This window comes from Magallana gigas, chromosome 2 (genome assembly GCF_963853765.1).
Source record: "Magallana gigas chromosome 2, xbMagGiga1.1, whole genome shotgun sequence".
Classification (NCBI taxonomy): Eukaryota; Metazoa; Mollusca; class Bivalvia; order Ostreida; family Ostreidae; genus Magallana; species Magallana gigas.
Window position 1 is genome coordinate 16,463,986 of NC_088854.1, and position 20,034 is coordinate 16,484,019.

The 20,034-nt window shown below is 34.1% G+C and overlaps 2 protein-coding genes across 3 annotated transcripts; both read left to right on the forward strand.

The window, feature by feature from the left end:
• Nucleotides 1–4,313: 4,313 nt before the first annotated feature.
• LOC105323743 (arylsulfatase B) lies at nucleotides 4,314–13,487 on the forward strand. Its single transcript, XM_034448241.2, has 15 exons — nucleotides 4,314–4,438; nucleotides 4,989–5,116; nucleotides 5,214–5,325; nucleotides 5,549–5,600; nucleotides 6,626–6,732; nucleotides 7,081–7,187; nucleotides 7,490–7,578; nucleotides 7,775–7,876; nucleotides 8,217–8,310; nucleotides 8,682–8,779; nucleotides 9,030–9,169; nucleotides 9,399–9,457; nucleotides 9,923–10,064; nucleotides 11,419–11,645; nucleotides 13,196–13,487. The coding sequence occupies exons 2-15, from the start codon at nucleotides 4,996–4,998 to the stop codon at nucleotides 13,399–13,401; spliced, it is 1,656 nt and encodes a 551-aa protein (XP_034304132.2). The 5' UTR covers nucleotides 4,314–4,438; nucleotides 4,989–4,995; the 3' UTR covers nucleotides 13,402–13,487.
• A 2,111-nt stretch (nucleotides 13,488–15,598) lies between these two features.
• On the forward strand, nucleotides 15,599–18,937 carry LOC105331350 (uncharacterized). Of its 2 annotated transcripts, XM_066075272.1 has the most exons (8): nucleotides 15,612–15,830; nucleotides 15,950–16,063; nucleotides 17,468–17,506; nucleotides 17,711–17,737; nucleotides 18,131–18,181; nucleotides 18,382–18,429; nucleotides 18,599–18,643; nucleotides 18,765–18,937. In XM_066075272.1, the coding sequence occupies exons 2-8, from the start codon at nucleotides 15,964–15,966 to the stop codon at nucleotides 18,917–18,919; spliced, it is 465 nt and encodes a 154-aa protein (XP_065931344.1). In that variant the 5' UTR covers nucleotides 15,612–15,830; nucleotides 15,950–15,963; the 3' UTR covers nucleotides 18,920–18,937. The 2 variants fall into 2 exon arrangements, with proteins under 2 accessions (XP_065931345.1, XP_065931344.1); XM_066075273.1 differs by lacking the exons at nucleotides 17,468–17,506; nucleotides 17,711–17,737 and having other exon boundaries at nucleotides 15,599–15,830.
• Nucleotides 18,938–20,034: the final 1,097 nt, after the last annotated feature.

Sequence of the window (20,034 nt, forward strand, 5' to 3'; positions counted from 1 at the left end):
AGTTACTGTTGGTTGATATTCAAAACGAGCACAAGAGTCATCGATAATTTTATTTCCAAATTCTGAATAGCTAATATGCCATCAATACTAACTAAATTAAAGGTAAAAGTTAACCAATATTCAGAATAAAGTCCATTAAATGGTGTTCAATATATAGATGTCAATGAAGTCATATGGTGTATATATTATCAGTGTTATATCGTGATGATCACAAGGACGTTACCAACAGAAAGGGGAGGACCTGAACACCAAAACCAAGATCAGACCTAGGACATTGGAATGGGATGACAGTGTATGAGACAGGTAAACCACCACCGGTAACATCTGAGATTAGACAGTTTAATCACCATGTACTAGGAGTGAGTGAAAGTAGATGGACTGGATCTGGAAAGATAAGAGTCATTGCTGGAAAAAACTGTCCTTTACTCTGGGAGGGATGACTATCTACACCATGAAGGAGTAGCCATCATACTCAGAAAAGGTGTGGATCGATGCCTGATGAAATGGAAGCATAAGTAATAGAATGGTGAGTGCAAAACTGAAGGGCAAGCACATCAACATCACACTAATACAATGCTATGCACCAAAGGATGACAGTAGTGATGAGGACAAATACAAATCCTACAGCCAGTTACAAGCGGAGTCGGAAAAGACCTCATGGAGGGACCTCGTTGTCATCATGGGGGAACTTAATGCCCAGGTCGGAAGAGACAACACCGACAATGAAAGAGTTATGGAAAAACATGGAGTTGGGAACAGAAACTTAACGATAATGGTAAGAGACTGGTGGAGTTCTGTGGTAAGAGACTGGTGGAGATCTGTGCTATGAATAACATAGTACATGTAATAGGAGGAACCCTCACACACCGAGATATCCACAAACCTGGAACTATCCAAACGTAAGGGACGGGAACCAGATTGATCACCTTATGATCAATGATATGTGGAGACGCTCTCTATTAGACTTTAATCATCTGGTGACTGCACTCATCAAGATCAAGCTGAAGAAAACTGAGGCAAAGTATAACACTCAAAAGAAATTTGATACCCAGAGATTAAGGGACAACACCATCAAGGCCGCCTTCATCACGGAGTTAAGCACAGGAGAGCCTATCAAGGACAAACATGGTACAGTTCTGAATACAGAGAACGAGCAAGAAGAAAGATTGACCGAACACTTCCATAAAGTACTGAAGCGGCCATCACCTGACGAAACAGCTGTCATACCAGAATCTACCTGGGATCTGGACATCAATACTGACCCCCGACCAAAAATGAAATATTAGATGCAATTAAGACCCTTAAGAATGGGAAGTCAATAAGGTATGTCAATCTTGATGCAGAGCTATTTAAGGCAGACCCTGTAGTAGCAGCCACCATCTTCCAACCACGTTTAACAACTATATGGGATGGAGAGATAGTTCCAGACGACTGGTACAAAGGGGTAATTGATAATAAAGATACCAAAGAAATGAACACTGGGAATTTCTCTATTGTCAGTGCCAAGTAAGATCATGGATAAGATCATTCGAAAGAATGACAGATAGACAGATGCTGTTGATGCAGTACTGAGGAAGGAGCAGGCAGGGTTCAAGAAGCATCGATGCTGTACTGACCAGATCTTTGCACTCCTTAACATCAAACTGTATGTAAACTTTGTGGACTTCAAAAAGGCAATTGATAGTGTACACCCAGACAGCCTTTGGAACATCCAAAGTCATTATGACATTCCATCTAAGCTGGTTCACCTGATAAAGAGCTTCTATAACAACCTCAGATGCTCAGTAGGACACAACTACATCTTCTTTAATGTTAAAACCGGGGTCAGAGAAGGATGTGTAATGTCTGCATTACAGTTCAAATTAGTCATCAATTGGGTCATGCGAGAAACAACAGAGGGCTATACAAGAGGGATCCGCTGGAGCCCTTTCTCAACTTTAGACGATCTGGACTTTGCAGATGATCTTGCGTTGCTGTACATGTCTCACAAACACCAGCATATTCAAGAGAAGACCAACATGCTCAGGTAGCAAGGGACAGTTTCGAATAAAGTATAAAGTCAATATTTTTGAAAAATTGAGAGTTGCTGTATACTTAAAGGCTTATGAGTGTTGCTAAAATTCATGAAATGATTTTTAATGATTATCATTAGTTAGAGGGGTGTCTGTTGTTGAAATTGACATGATTGATTAGTTAAAATATTCAAGGGGAGTAACTCCCTCTTAAATGTGTAGAATGACCACCACTAGAGTAAATTGGCTAAGAGAGTAGGTATTTCCTATCCTGATGACAATTAATAGGCTTAAGTTAATTACTGAGATAAGAATAAATACTTTAAAACAGTTTTTATCAATTAAATCATTAAATATATGAATTTGCAGCCATTTTGCTGTCTGGTTTTATGAAATAACATTAAGCCACCAGACGTATATCACTCAATTTTTTTAAAACAGCATATTTTTATTTCAAGTGAACTTTACATGTAATCTGACAAATGCAGTTATCAAAGTATACAATATGTCAAAAAACTCAAGTTTTTGCTCCTTCCTATCAAAAAATAGTATTTTAGATGTATTTACAGAATTGAAAAAGCCACCCCCTGTTTCCAATGGACTCCATTACCATTACATGTAAGAAATGTAAATGTACATTTGACCTTGAAATAACATCTGCTATGATAATTACCCTTGAAATGAATAAAAAAACACATATTTTTACCATTTTATTGTATATATGCCTCAAAAATGTAGAAAAACATGTAAAATTTGAACATTTTTCATGGAATTCTCATCCATCCCCAGGTACAGACGGGAGGTAAAATAACACGAAAAGTAGGTGGATGGGACATTGTAAACTATACGCCGGTAAGTTTCTGACATGTGATAGTGCAACATGCACGCGGTACGGAAGGTCAACCCTCTGCAGGGAATTAGCTGGGGGAGGTCTAAAAAGCTGAAAAATCATGAAAAATTAGCAAAATATTAAAGGGTCAAAATCTCATAAAAACCAGTATGTAGAGAATTTTACAGGTTTTGACTAATAATTTTCTTCAGAAAATGGTGATTGGCCTTAAAAAGAGTGAATTAAAGGTATTTGTGCTGAATGGGAACTGAGGAAATTCTAGTTACAGAGTTCCAAAGACATGCATCCCTTGGCTACAATGAATTGTATAAAAAAAACCTGTCCCCTGCCACCTCAAGCATACGGACAACATGTTGCCCATTATATAAGTACAAAGAAAAGAAAACAGAGACAATGAGACTGAATATGGAAGTGCCTGTTCTTGTTAAGATTCGAGATGAAGAACTACATTAGGTAGGCATTTTGACCAAAAATCAGATTAGGACCCCAGTAAACGATGGGAGTTTCGTTTATAACACCAGAGGGTGGTACAAAGAAGGACATATACAGCAGACTGGGCAAGGCCAGAAAAGTATTTAGGGACATGAACAATATCTGGAGGTCTATCCAGCACAGCACCAACACTAAGCAGAAACTTTACCAAAGCTGTGTTGTGTCCACACTCCTGTATGGATCAGAATATTGGAGAATTCCAAAGACTAACATTACGATCATTCGACACGACACGCCTGCGCAGAAGATTTCCTGGTCATATGAACTACTAAACAGATGCAACAAAGAGGAACAATGAAAACTGCACAATTACAGAAGCCCAAATTATTTGCCTGAGAATCTTGAAAACAGCAGACTCTGTGGCATGGCTTTAGGCCAAAATCAGCCACATGTCCAAAAGCCTCAGATCCTCCAATTTATTTTGAATAAAGCTCGAATTTGGATACACGCTGGGACATTGCTCACAGCTGAGCAAAGTAATGGTCATTATAGGAGGAGAGGAGCATCAACATCTGCAGTTGAACTAGACAAAAAAATATAACAGTAATCGAACAAGTGTTTACAAGTATGGCAGCGTTCATTGTAACAATTCGTTGAAAAATTGGGGAAATGATAGGAGTATTTGAAGAAATATTTTGTTGTTGTAAACTTTGTTAGAGGGAAATTCAAAGAACAGGACATTTCTATCATTAATAGCTGTTTACACTACATGTACCGTCCTTTCTCTTATTTAAAAATATATTAAACCTCATTATCAAGACGCGCATGACTGTTTCTTTGGGAAAATATATCAATTTGCTGAGGCAAACCCTAAATATGAATACCCATTAAGATACATGTTGGAATAGATCTAAACAAATATGAACACGTTAGACCGTCAGACGCCTCGAGCACTACAGCCCACGCTGGACCAACGTTTGAATAGAGTATGTGCGCGATGCCGGAACGATACATGTATTCATGAATATACATTTGGACATGGTTCGTCGGGGACTTTAATGTCCTACGTAAAGTTACACATGAACAGTTCCCGATATAAGAACCCGGAACCCCGAAGCATCACTTAGAAATTAAAACAGCAAGGGTATGTACATTTACCAATTATCACTTATTTATATCACTTATTTTTTATTTTATATGACGTTGCATGTTTTTTTGCTTTAAATGTATTCTAAACATTCATATCTTTGTAAAGAAAAATTCAAAATCCACAATTCCAAACTAATCCAAAAGCAAAGAGTCCAGATTCTAGATTCGTATAATTTTGAAATACTCTGTATATCCAAAATTCGTCGAAAATTCATCTTTTTAAAGGCATGAAGGCAAAGGGAAGACCAAATTCTTAATCAATCTAATTTTTGAAATTATTTCAGAAGTTCGATAAAATTTTTGATGTAGACGTTCAACCCTATATACACTAAATAAAGAGGTGATCAATAAAAACATGTAATTTAAGCGAATGAATGATTCTAAAAATATTTTTTTTGAATTATATGTTTGTTCTCATAATATGGTATCAGGATCAGACTTCTTATCATTATTCGCCAGTTCGATCGTTGCAACGATTTTCAAAAAGTGTCCAAGTTTTGCAATACTTGAAAGAAAAATACCAACAATGTTAACGTGTTTTACAGAATTAAAATGGATTTGCCAAAGTGGCTCATTCTATGGCTCTTTGCGGTGTGCCAGATAACAATACAATTAGGTCTAGGTGCAGCAAATCAAAAACCAAACATCATTTTCATCGCTGTTGACGACATGGGTAAGTGAATAATTACACTATCAAAATATACAACCGTAACTTTTACCTAGTCATATGCAATTATTGTATTGTTGTATAATTTGTCCTTCTTTCAAAGGTAATAATGACATTGGCTACAACAATCCCGAGGTAGACACCCCGAATTTGGATAATCTTGCGAATAATGGCGTTATATTGGAGTCAAACTACGTGTACCCAGTCTGTAGCCCGTATGTAAACAATAATAATAATAATAATAATAATTATCATCATCATCATCATCATCATCAACGACAACCAAAACACAAAAAATAAATGTTGGGCTCCTTTTCAAAGCATTGCCCTGATTGTCTTTTAGTCTTTCCTGTAAAAATATACCACGTATGTTGATTTTTAAAATATATGTACATAATTGTATATTATCTATGAATTCATATGGTTTCTCTTTACAAGGTCCAGAGCTGCATTCATGACAGGAAGATACGCACATAAAATTGGATTTCAGGTGAGTAGAAATATTTTAAGAAGGTGATCTTGCACTATGTCGACAAGCATGATGCCGTAACCATTTCTAAGTATACACAAGGGGTTTCATAGTACTTTTGTATACTACGATAAGCTCAGACACTATAGCAATTTGTCAAATCGGCCTCATTGGAAAAAAAACCCAACCACTACATACTAGTTAATGGCTAGAATTTGTTGTTTAAATTAAACCCTTTAACAGGATAACATTTATTTACCATGCCCCAATAAACCCAGATCCATGACACCTATAAAATTGTTTTTGCTTTTATAAAAAGAAAGCTTTTTGAATAAATGCTAAGTTATATTTGCTATTAAATTGCACGAGACAGTCAATAATTATTACTGTAATAGACCGTCTCGTGCAATTTAATAGCAAATGAAATTAAAGTCTAAATATCCAGCTTATAAAGTTAACACATGTTACAATAAACTAGATTTTAAGAGGAAATTTAAATGTTTTTATTTTTATATTTGCAATTTGTTACATGTGTAATATTTTTTAAAGACACCGCATGCTTTTTTGTCATGGTACGTATACTGCGCCCACACCGTTTTGTTTTTACACTATGTTCATATTCGTTGTACTTCCGGTGTCAGGTTTTGTCCATTGAAATTCCTACGCGCGTTTCACTGACATTTGATTATTCTATAGATCTATTTACATCTACCAAGTATTATTTCATCTATTCCTTACGGAAACTTTTAGTTAGTTCTTAGTTCTATAGAAACAGCATAATCAATTTATTAATAAGTTAAAGGAAAGATGTTTATTGCAAGTAATACTAGACTAAGTACTGTTTTCTTGCCCCCCCCCCCCTTTTTTTTTTACTTTTTTCTATGACCTGTATTATCATTACTATTCCCTTGAACATTTTTATACAGTAAGCATGATCTTAGCTTCATTACAATGTCATTGATCCTTTTGGTATTGCTTTGTTTTTTAACCGGAAAATCATACCATGTCCTTGACCTTTGTTTGCAAACTGTGACCTTGACATTTAGCGCGGTCCTGTGGAGCACAAACAGCCAGCATATATTGAAAGCAACTACAAAACGGTAGCAGAGAAACTGACCACGAATTATGGCTATGCAGCTCACATGATTGGCAAGTAAGTAAAACAAGTCTACGTTCTCGCCCATTTCTTATCGACGGCTTTGTTCGTTTTCCTTCACACATTTTGACTTAATGTGCATATCTTTATCTAAAATGCTGCTTATACGATTAATTTGACGCAGTTAACTGTCCATTGAGCGCTAGATTGGCCGGTAGGTCGGGTTCGGGCCGCGTTCTCAACAAGCCCTACCTTATCCATTATAGGACATACAATCATGCAAACAAAGATCAAATTCTTAAGCCTTAATATTATGGCATTCTTAGATAATATTTAATTTCTAAAAGCAAATAGACACAAAAACAATAAAAATTCAAATTCATTGTGTTTTTTGTCGTGCTTCAGATGGCATTTGGGATACTGTAAGGACGCCGTGACTCCGACGAACCGAGGGTTCGACTCCTTTTACGGATTCTATGGCGGTCAAGAAAATTACTACACATACACTTCTGGTTCGTTTAAATTATAACGCCCTCTATATTTTTTTTTTTTACCAAATTTAGATTTGATTTCGTTTGTGCAAATATTGCCTTTTTTCTTTGCGTTCTTGTTTTTATCTTCTATCCCCAGTAAAAGATTTCTCATTTTGCTCTCTAGCTTGAATCATCCATCTTTAGATTTTGTTTAATGTACCAATTGATAAGATATATTTTGGTACATTTAGTTATAGGTTTAAATGAATTTATTTTATTCAGTAGCGATAACATCTGAAAGTAATTTTCCGACATTTTATTGTGATTGTATTTTCTACTAGCGAGATATAAGGACTTCAGGGACAATCTTACGGCAGTAACTCCTCAAAACCCTAACTATCCCAGGGAAGATGTGGATGGCTACTCAACAGTGAGTGTTTTTGACTGTATAAACATCCAAATGGTTTATAATATACATGTATGCATGTATACGTGTGTTAAATTGTAGAGTAAGTTTTAAAAGAAAAACAAAATATATCTTACTGATATCCAAATTTTGCAGTGATAAAAAAAAGTTAAGGGTAGTGGTACTCGGTGTTATAACAATACCTACAATTTGATTCCAGTTCGAGTACAAGAAGCGGGCCATCGAGATAGTAGGGAACCACGACAAATCGGTGCCATTGTTTCTGTACCTGGCTTTCCAAGCGCCCCACTCACCTCTACAGGTAAGAGTACTGACACTGCATGTACATGTGTAGTTATTATTCTCGGCGGTATATATATTCATTATGTAATATAATCTGTATCTTATAACAAGTTTCATTCTTGCAAAAAAAAATTATAGTTCAACATAAAAAAAAACGATTTTTCGTATACTAGTATATCTTAAAGAAAAATAACTTTTCTTCGGTCGATTTATATTAATGACTCTTTTACAAATTATTATTAAACGTCTAGTACAGAGTTAGACATTTTAAAGTGAAGCAATAATAGTTTAGTGCATCTATTTAACTACTAGTACTTAATAAGCATAAGTATAGTCCCCATTTTACTGTAACTCTGAAGGCACCCCAAGCACTGAAGGACAAGTACCCTGGGGACTGGACCTACACCGACTGGGACGGATCTACTAAAACCACGAGCCGAGCCACATTCTACGGTCAGTACAGTATGACGGCCATAGATACATTGTACCTATATTAAGCTATTCAGCATAACTGTTTTCTTTTTTATGGTTGATCCTATTGCGCCTTTGTTCTTTTCCCCTGTAATGCAGAAATAATAAACAAAAATCATTTGATTATTGAGCGTTTTACAACATGCAGAAAACAGAAATAATCACTAACCATATCGACCCGTCAGTAAGGTTAATATATGGAAACGAGTTCTATATCACTAACCATGATTGAAACTGTAGGTAAATATATGTGGAAACGAGCACAAAAGACACAGTGTATATTGAAAAAGTACCCCAATCCGTATTGTTCAATTCCTGGCGAGTTTATGAAAGTAAACGTCTTTCAATTGCAGCTATGGTTACTGCAGTAGACCAGGCCGTTGGCGAAGTTTACACAGAGATGGAAACACAGGGACTCTTGGACAATGCCATCATCGTGTTTACTTCTGATGTATGCATATAAGCCATGGTTGAAATTGGTGGTGGTGGGGGGGAGGGGGGGGGGGGTACAGAAACATTTTAAAATAAAAACCAGTGATAATATAAAAAGTATTTACAGAACGGTGTTAAAATTGTAAACCGGCTTTAAATTCATTTGTATAGCGAAAACTATAACCCATACTGCCAATGAAGACCTACATATAACATACTAATTATTTCAAATTTCAAAATAATTCGAGAGCTGATTTTCTTGGGTTTAGAATGGTGGCCAGCCGAGTCAAGGAGGATTTAACAATCCCTACAGGGGCGCTAAGGGAACCTTCTACGAAGGAGGGGTCCGAGTCCCCGGATTTGTCTACAGCAAGAATCTGCTGACACAATCAGGCTACAGACACCAAGGGTAATTTCAATATAATTAAAAAGATTAGACACTGTCATTTAAAACAGATCTAAGTACAGGGTGTTTCACAATAAATACGATACACAATACAAGGGTAAATTAAGCATCCATGTTTAAAACGCTGTAACGGTAAAAGTGTCATTTCGCAGAAAAAACTTAAAAAAAATATGAAAATTGATGTAAAATTGCAAATATTTATTTAGCCTTATCTTTTTATTTAATCATTCAGACTGCTGCATGCTAGTGACTGGTTGCCTACGTTCATCAGTCTAGCTGGAGGAAGCGCAGGTATTGTGCAGTTTGAAGCCTTGTTTAGCTTTACATTTGTACACACTTGTTAGCGCGGTGTCATTCTGTCTATGTTGAGAAGTATGCTCAGATTTTTTAAAAATTAAATAACGATACTTTTAACATTATACAGGGTGTACTATAAGTTCTATTTGCTACTTATAGTAGTTAATCACTGCAAGATGTTTTGGAAGCCTATTTACTTGGACAAATTTCTTCTCATGTTTTTTTTTTAAATTTATCAAAACTTGATTGAACGGTACTTTAAACGATATTTAACAAGCGAATGTTCGAGTTTGTTTATCGCTTATTGTTTATTAGTTTGAAGTTCAATTGTTTCAAAATTTAAAATGCAATGTAGCATTGCATTGCATCGCTATAGTTCCCCCTCATTCATTCACCTGCACACTGGTAAAAATAAAAAAAACACAGCAATGATTACCATGATTAAGTTTTTCTTTCCAGATTTGACAACGGACATTGATTTGACGAGTATTGACGGTGTGGACCAAACTCAAATGTTGCTGAACAACGGAGAGTCTGCCAGATCTAAAATAATTCTGAATATATATGATCTAGAACGCCCCTCAACCATATATGGAATCGTGTAAGAAAAGTTTATCATTCCTTTAATCTATCTTATAACGATTTCCATTTATCATCGTGATCCTCAATGAATTATTAGCTATAATTGAAGGGGACACTTGCAGACCAATATTTGACAGTAACTTCCTTCTGATGTATATACAAAATCACATGCATGAGAAAGGACATGATACACTGCACATGTATTGAACGAATACATGACATGTACGAGGGTCAATCAAAAAATACGAAGACTTTTGTCATAGCTATGTTACTTAACGTCATATCATTACTAAATTTGGTAGACATAATTTAGCAATAGTTTCAAACAATTTGCAAGAAAAAAGGTTAAAAAATTCCTTTATTTCTAAGAATTATTTAGAATTTAATCCTGCAAAAATGAGGTCACGGCGCACGGTCAAAATTTGTGTTATGTCAACAATAAACAATATAATGTTGAAAGTATTATCTCTATAATTTTGGCTTAAAACCAAATTATATTAAAACTTCAAATTTAGTATATTTATGGTATTCTATGTACCAAATACTGACGGGATATATTGTTTTGTCGAACAGATATTAGTAACTTAAGTCAGATAGCCCTCTTTAGAATTGACTAAAAACATCGACGTCGCCTGACGTCACGGCGCAACGAGAAGTACAATAAAATGGATTTAACTCAGGAAAAAGCCGATACAAGCTGTGAAAATGCTCAATGGTGCAAAAAATAAGTCAACAATTATTTGCAAGTTTGTGTTTAACTGTAATAAATTTTGTGGGGGTGGTTGTCATTGTATTTTGAATATGAAACAGTCCGAAAGAGAGTAGAATATCTGTAAATATTTGGTCATAAAAGAAGTAACGTCAACCAAAGTTCAGGGTTATCCTTTCTGTAAACTAAGATATAGATAGAAAATGAAAACATTGAAGAACTAACTTATGATTCTCGAGCCAATGTGTGCAAATAAGATGTTAAAAGGTTCAGTGCCATTTTAAATTGTAAGAAGAAAGGCACAAGAGACTAAGCGTGATATATAGATGGAGTATATCTGTAAACTGTGCGTGTTTAATTTTGACGTCATGTTTTGAACGTTACCGTGCGCCGTGGTGACAAAACATGTTGTTTTTAAAAAGGGGTAACAAAAATACCGTTTCATCAAATGGACTTAAACTTCGCATATCAATAACATAAGTGTTGGTGCACAAATAAATCTGTTAAGTATTACTTTCATGAAAAATATACGATAGACAGCCGCATTGTCTCCGTATTTTTTGATTGACCCTCGTACTTTAAAGAGACTGAAGTTTTTCCTCAAAAAGTCATTCAATAGTCAAGTAAAGCAATGCCAAAATTGTGTATTATATCGACTTTACAGAAAACAATATGGACCAGAAGTTTGGAAATACGTTCAAGGAGACATTGGCAGACGAGGAATAGTGTACACTGCAACCAAGTCTAGCAGGAAGAGATCCAACATACAGAGACTCGGGCGGGCCGAAGAGAGGACCCAGAGGGCCATAAACAGAAAAAAGACCCAGAAGGCCTTAACTAGGGAACATACCCAGAGGGCCATCAATGACAAGTATCTCTTCGCTATTTCTGGTACGTAGATATCGAAATACAGACCATCTTTAATTTCCAAGTTGAAATGAATATAATTTTTATGAAAGATGATGAGTAATTTTTCTTAAAAAGACGAGCTTCGTAGAAGGGATTTAAAATAGAATTTCTATAGTTATTTAACTCACCAATGAGAGACCGAAACTCTTTTTTTTTTACAATGATTATTTTATGAAAACCTGATCCCGTTTTTTAGGCAAATGTAAATTGAAATTATCATTCATACAATAGGACTGGTTTCCATCACAAAAGTGAGATAAACCCAAATATTTATAAAATCGAGTTTACCCAAGGTGGGTTTCGACGGTTACCACCCAGCTGTTTCGGTAGTTTTTATTATATGAGCCAAATAACGTAAGACATTAATGGTATTTTTATACAGTTTATATCTTACTTTTGTGATAAAATTTTTAACTAAAAAGTTCAGCCTTGTCAATATTCGTTAAAAATGAAGAACTTGATACATGATTGGCCAAAAGTAATCTTACATCCAGACAACTCCAACCCATACAAGGCAACTACCGTTATTTACTTGGAAATGAAACGCAAAACAGGGGAAAAACATCTACATCGAAGGGGGTACATACCCCCTCCCTCACCCCAACCTAGTCAACATGAGCCAAAACGGATATAGAAGTGGAGAAATGCTAGAATAAAACACAGCATACCTACGTTTCGAAGTATTTCGTCTGAATTAAACTTTGAAATCAAGAATGTTGAAGTGTTTTGACAGCAGCATAAATCCAGAAATGCAACCGATTTTCACAAGCCAGAGGTCTTTAAACAGGCCATTAATTATCATGCAATCGCTTCACGAGGTCTAAAGATAAGTACCATCTTAAAAAAAAATTTACACTGCAAATTTGCAAATCCCTTTTGAAATCGTATTTTTCTGCTTCACCTGAATGCAAAATAGATCAAGGAGACCCCCATCAGGATTTCACAAGAATACAAATGATAAGAATAAAAAAATCTTGCTGTTAATTATCCACTATTCTATGACATTACTAACCTAAAATACTACAATTATTTTGCCTAAGTGAATCGCCGGCTCTTGGCATGACCATCACCAAATCCTTAAATATCCTTATTTCTCGACATCTTATAAATAAATGTGATCAACTATCATATCAAGCTAAGAGTTGTTTTCAAGTGTATATCATCATGAGAAAAGGGTATGTAGGAATTTTAACTAATTGTATTTCAAAAGGATATTTCATAATTTCCTGAAATGCCTTTTAATTTCCCGAATATTACTAGTATTCTTTAAATCAAAAGAAAAAATGCATGTTACAATTTTATCACAATCATACTGATATGCATGTTCCATAAATAAGTCATTCTTACTGAAATACTATAATACCCAAAAAAATGCAATCGGTCTGAAATTTTCATTTATTACATGTAATCCTACATTGATACATGTAAAAGCACTTTTTGATCATATACATCATATAATATAGTTGTTTCATCACATAGTCTTGCACAAAACTTCAAAATTAACGTTTATTTTTAATGATCCTGTCTTTTAGTTGATGCTTCCGAGACCTATAACTTGTATGGAGACTCCGCATCGGAAATCCAGGCCATCCAGGCAGACTTGGAAGCCGAGATAGAGGCAGAGAAGTTAGTAGCTGTCCCTCCAATGAATCCGTACGACTGTAGTAACCCCAACAACCTGCTGGACGGCTTCTGGTCGGCGGGGCCCGGGGAGGGGTGGTGCGGCTGTAGCCCATAGATCAAGATTTGATTGAAGATAATTATAATCAACGAAATGCACTTTGTATTGTTAATAAATATCAAGTAAATCTGAATGTAAGGCAGCATGCTGTTGGTGTTGTTAATCACGGTGAAGCAAATTCAAAGTATTTTACCGGTATCCTGTTAACGTCAGAAAGAATATGAGTTTATAAAAAATTTATAAATGCAACAGAGAGGCCAATTGTTTAAAATAATGGCGCATGTTGTAAAGAGTTTACAATATTAAAATATTGATACCCGTTTAATATGATGCAGAAAAAAACTATTCGATTAAATGTATGATAAATCAAAGCTTTGACAGATTTTGATTGACTAAAATTCCACAATCCCCATAAAAACAAATTTTTGTAACTGATATCCTTTCACCAAGTACCCGTGGGTTACACCTATGTCAAAAAAGTGTGGGAAAAGAGGAAGTGAAGTTTTCAGCTTGATGTGGGAATGGCGGGTATTTGCACCCTGTTTTAATCGCAGGGACTCTCGTGGGTTATAGTTCGTGGGTGTCATCTAGCGTATTGATTTTCTTGTCAAAACGATCCCCAAGCTGTAATTAATGAAGATTATTGTTTGTTTTATAAAAAGACAAATGAAGACATAGTTGATGTTTTTTATCTCATAATCCTCAGAGACGATTATCAAAGCATGGTTATTACATTTTAACACCATTCACTACGCAACTACTGTATAAGCCTTTAAAAAGATCTAGATTTTTAAAGAACATCAGAATAGACACCCCTATAATAAAGCATTAACATTCTAATATTTTTAAGATTACGCTGGGTAAGATTTCAACCCATCACGTTTTCAAACTATGTACGTGATTTATGCTAAGCAAGTCTTTAGCAATATAAACCAGTGTTTTAGTATTTCTTTTTCCAAGAATTTTCGTCATAAGGTAAAAACATAATCAAAAACATGATATTAACATGATATCAATATACGTTTAAATTGTGATCATGGACCATTAATGGGAACACAGAGAAAATTCACAGCTCTTCGTGTTCAGTAGCAAAAGTTTAATTAAAAACGATTTTCTTAAACTGATAAGGTTTGCGTAAACAAAAACAATTAAAGCGTTAAGTTGATTCTTATCCTATTTCAATTCATAAAAGAGTTCTGGTTAGCTTAATTAAAATGTTCTACGACCTTATATGGACCTTACGTTACGATGCAGCGATCCACTTTAAAAGTCAAAAAATGAAAACAATGCTTTCTTACGCGATAAAGATTAAAAGATATCAAAACAAACACTAACATCCCGCCCTTTCCTTCATGCGGACCTCGAGTGTCCCTTCACTGTGAGTTCAGAGTTTGTCTGAATAGGAATATACATGTATCAATCATCTATTGAACTGTTACTCATTGGAGCCAAGTGTTTTTGGGGGATATTGTTGCGTTTTAAAACTACATAAAAATTCTTTTGATATAGAATTGTTAGTAATCAAATTTGCTTTTGAATTTTGATTTTTGTCACTGAAATCAGAATCACGACAAATATTATATACATGTAGAATAAAGAGATGAAACACAAGCTGTTTCTGCTCTCTCGCAATAGACACCCAATTTTAGGTTGCTTAAAACGTTGAAATCAGAATAATGTTGTGCGTTGTCCCGTCTAAATCCAAAAATCACCTAGCTATAGAGTGAGGAATTGTAGGGAACGATGGTTTGTAAGAAATCACCCCCAGTGACAATTAAATCATTATCATTCCAAATGTTACCATGGACTACAGGTTTGTCGGCGTCATCCTAGTTCTCTCATGCTAATAAATGCATCAGTTCAGAAAAAGCGCAATGGCAACGCAATTTTTTATTTAATTAAAACGCATAATAAACGAAGCTCATACATTATTTGACTGTAAATCAAACAAAAATTATTTATTATTCTGCATTCAACTGCAGCTTATTTCTCACAGCCAAAGTTGTGAAATCCTAAATACCCTAGCAACGATATCAAATTCCGCCTTTTTACATTTAAAACCGGGATGAAGTGTTTTAAAGATAAACTATATTTTAAGAGGTGTGGGCTTGTACAACTATCATTAAGACGTGATAGGAACACCATTTTCTGAAAATCGTAACCTTAGTATCCGCTATGACAATTGTAGACGCATCGCCCCTTTATCTAAAGATATCTTTGACAACCCAGTTTTCCAATAATGCAGCAACGTAACCAAATCTAGTGATTAGCCCATAATTTATAAAAACAAACGTTACCAAAATCAACATAGCCTTGGTCCAATATAATTTCTTCATTGATGTTGACATGGTAACAACTGGCTTTATCTTAATCTCCTTGATGACGACACCACGTATCGAATCATCGAACCAGAGGTTTGAGCAGAAGCAAGAGCGTGTGCATTGCAACCAAACACCGGCTATTGACATTGAATTATAATTTATAAGGTTTGTATGTTTTCTGTTCTAAGTAACTTTCTCTTCAATAAATCAAAGATTTATGATGCATGATTTTAACGTTTTTCTATTTAAATGTATCATCAAAAAAATTAATTTTTTCTACACAGAACAAACCGACAAGATGCGTGTCCAAGGGGCGTCGGATCTGATAGCTACAGCTTTGGTGATGTCCGTTTTTACTTTAATACTAATGACTGGTTCTAAAGTGGATGCAAGTACAAGTAAGAATGTGATTATGTATTACAGTAGGTGTAACTTTATATGTTAAATTTACATCTCTTATTATTAATGTAAATGACAATTCTTTTGCAATAATACGATTGTAACTATAAACGTTCTTTTTCGCAGTTGTCTTTTAATTTCAATAATTATGATAACAAAAACGAGATTTGATAATGGTGGAGTTCGAAAATAACTTTAAATTAAAATTAAATTTAATATTCAAAACTAAATACATTTTATGAATATGTTTTTATTACTAAAAGAACATTTAGAAAAGCTTATTGATTAGTAATAAAATTACGCGTAACGTTAGTATAAAAATTTGTAGATACGAATGAATGAATTACAAGAGTTAAACTCAAAACGTAAAAGAGCATAAACATGTAACTTTATCTGAATTATGCGTACACGTTAACTAAACTTGTTGAATGAACATTGTTTTGAAAAAAGAACAACTTTTTGTTATAGTATGAATAAATCTAATGAAAAAGCAGCAGGTACATATGACTACATTGATAACTGCCATTTTGACACGTGAATATGATAAAAGCAATTGCTATACTCTTTTAAATATGATAACAAAAAATAAAGATGAAAGTGCATGAGGAATTTTATATCTCAATTTAATGACATTTAGCGATATTGACCCTTTTGGAAGCGTATAGATCGTTATATCAGATTATAGGATTCCAGGCCAGTTTCCTTATTTGCTCACCTGCTCCGGTGTGCTTCCTTCGATGAAGTCGAGAACCATTTAAATCATGTTAATAATTGATGCAAATATTATAAAAAATGGAAAAACTCGTATTTTTTAGCCGACAACTGGTCCAGTACCAGTATACATGTATATGTAGCTGATTTGATGAAATTAGTACTTGAGCAATTACTATAAGTACTTGAAACACTGAGGTACTAATTTGTGTCAGGTGATTCCTCTGTATAAAAATTCGTTTTAGAATTTAAAAATATTTCAAATCTGTAATTGTCATTAGTAAAACTCTCAGGATGTGGGTTGACCAGAAATTCCAATTACATACCAATAAACTTGTTTCAGCTTAATTTTGGAGACGTTTATAATAGATCTAGTAGGAAATGTTTATCATTTGGGAATTTTGTTCAATTCATTTCCAGTCTCTTTCATAAGTTTATTTTTGTACTTGAAGGTGTAGTCAAAAACTCTGTAGAGTGGAGAGAGTCAAATTATTCTGCATATTGATCAATACACTTCTTGCAGTTGAATTTATTTTTTAGTAAAATCCTAAATGCAAACTATTACATGCATACATGTATGTATTTGCTTTTTTATCTAAAAAAAAAATAATACCAAAAAAGTCCCCTTTTCCTTATATGGTTTAAGTACAGCGCTACAAATTAATCTGAAATGTTTTCTCTCAATCATTAAGCCTCAGTTGCTACTACAACGATTGCGGCAACTGTATCAGGTAAGACATACTTGAATATTGACATTCGAATTGTGATGATTTTTATTTTAAAATCAAACCCTTAATCGCATCGTTCAAATCTGACAACAGATAGCAACAGCTGAGATCTAAATTCAGATGTATATTTCATTTTATAATTGTTCTATTTTAGTAAAATGCTACAAATTAATGTAAATATTTTTAAATATTAAATTATTCCCCCAGGTTCTTCCCCGACAACAAATGCAGCTGGTAAGGAGTAGTGTCTATTCAAAACAATGAGTAAAAATATAATACTTTAATTTCAATCATTTTTATAAAACACTTCATTCAATTTATTCAAACTTTGCTCTAGCAAATTGCAGATTTTACGTGATATCAATTCAAAGTACAAATGAATTTGACTAATTAATTTTTTATGCTATGAGAATACAGATGTACAAATTAATCCAAACATCCATATATCAAATTTAGTACTTCAATTCAAATCCAATTCACATTTCATCACTGTCTTTCAATTAATTGCTCCAGTGCATTTAAAATATTCTGTTATAGCAATAAAAATGTCAATTTCATTACATAATTCTATTTATATGATAACGTTTCTATAAATAAGTCATATATTCTTTCCTCTCATCTATTTAGACACCACTACGACGACTAATACGACGACTGCAACGACACCCTCAGTATCTGGTAAAAAAAAATTGTAGAAATTCGAACGAGTACTATGATTCACATTAAAATTGTTATCACTGCGTTCCAATTAATTGATAAATATTCATACAGAACGTTGATCATTTTCTATTATGAAAATGTAATGATTACATAGTTATGAATTGCATGAGTACAGTGCTACAATTAAATCTAAAAATGGTTTCCTTTCTTACTTTTAGCCTCAACTTCTCCGACGGCTACAGTGGCATCTTCTGCACAAACGTCTAGTAAGGAAGAGGAAGTTTTCAACCATTCGAAATTTAATTCTTTTATTTGAATCAAACGTTTTAAAACATAATAACAATTCACTAGTACAATGCATATATACCGTAATACCAATACAAATATACATGTATGCTTTATTACATAATTCTTTATACGATCATCTCTTATTAGGTCCGAATAACCCTAACTCTAACTCTGGTTCCTCCGTTGAGTCAGGTATTAATTACGCTTATCAAATTACTATGAATCATTAAAAGCACATGATATAATTTTTATCGTATTTACTAGTACAGAGAGATAACTATTAAAAGAAAGTCTGATGTGTCTTTACCCTTAGCATCACTATCATCTACGGCTAGCCTGACATCAAATTCTATAACAAATTCTAACAGTACCACAACTCAACCCAAAGGTGCAGCGGATTTGCCAAAATCAAGCTATAACCTGTGTGTTTACGTGTCTTTGTTCATCATCTTCTACCTCTGGAGATAATCAAGAGTGCACCAATAACATGGTTTGAAAAACAACACCCTATGACGCTGAATCCTGCAGCTGAATGGGTGGTTTTGAGTGACTGATTCTTCGATACATACTCCTTTTGATTAGATATTTATTTTCCTTCAAACTGTGATATTTTGAGTAGTCAAATTAAAAATGATTGTGCTCCTGTAAATTAGTGTAATTTTATGTACATGTAAATGTTATTGTGATTTTATTTTTTTTCGTTTACTTAAAAGATTACAAAAAGTAGATTCCCAAACAATAAAAATGTGACACTTATAATTAAATAGAATATGATTTTTGTTTCTGATTGTATATAATGTACATGTATTAATGAAAGTGTAATGTTTTTTCATGAAAGAAGTATATTTGATAAATTAAATTTTTATTAAATATTGAACGCATGACTTGTTTTTTTTTTTCAGCGGTTGCATTATTCATTTATGTTATTTTTACTTTAGTTTCACTGACTTAATGGAAACGAACGTTTTATTATATTCGAAATCGGATCTGTTTCCCGAAACCGGGAGTTAAGACTAACATTTTTATTTGAAGGTCAACCAAAACAACAATTGTTATTCAGTCGGTAGTTATGTTTGCTATAGAAAGAATAATCTTACAGTGACCAGGCTACGCTCAGGTCACTGTAAGAATTCGTCCCATATACTTGCAATGTAGCAGCCATGAAGCGGATCTGATCTGCTTCGCGTCGATTTTAAGTCTGTTAAAAATATTCTGCAGGGGGAAAACATATATTTATACATTACAAACCTTTTTGAACATGCTTATGTAGTTAATTTCACAAAATATCCATTAAATGGGTCGTAAATCGCAATCGGAATATCGCGGATTTTATCGTTAAAATGGCGACCGTAAATAGCGAATTTTCAAACGTGATGTTTAAAGTGGGAGCTATTTCGTTGCAAAAACAGTTAAGGAAGGAGTCTTTTGATTATCAAACATACTTCTTATAATAAGAAATGCATGAAATTTTGACACAGTCAAACGGATCATATTACTTAATGATTCTATCAGTTTAATTAAATTTGACCTTTTTGTTTTCGGATAAAGGTCAGGTCAAGGTCACTACCCTTTTCCTCAACGTA

Excerpts from the sequence above, each read along its gene's own strand:
- LOC105323743 (XM_034448241.2), top strand. The coding sequence starts at position 4,996 with ATGGATTTGCCAAAGTGGCTCATTCTATGGCTCTTTGCGGTGTGCCAG. Across the intron at positions 9,170-9,398 it reads TCAGGCTACAGACACCAAGG|ACTGCTGCATGCTAGTGACT; the intron begins GTAATTTCAATA and ends TTAATCATTCAG. Across the intron at positions 9,458-9,922 it reads TCTAGCTGGAGGAAGCGCAG|ATTTGACAACGGACATTGAT; the intron begins GTATTGTGCAGT and ends TTTTCTTTCCAG.
- LOC105331350 (XM_066075272.1), top strand. The coding sequence starts at position 15,964 with ATGCGTGTCCAAGGGGCGTCGGATCTGATAGCTACAGCTTTGGTGATG. Across the intron at positions 17,738-18,130 it reads CCCGACAACAAATGCAGCTG|ACACCACTACGACGACTAAT; the intron begins GTAAGGAGTAGT and ends TCATCTATTTAG. Across the intron at positions 18,644-18,764 it reads TGGTTCCTCCGTTGAGTCAG|CATCACTATCATCTACGGCT; the intron begins GTATTAATTACG and ends CTTTACCCTTAG.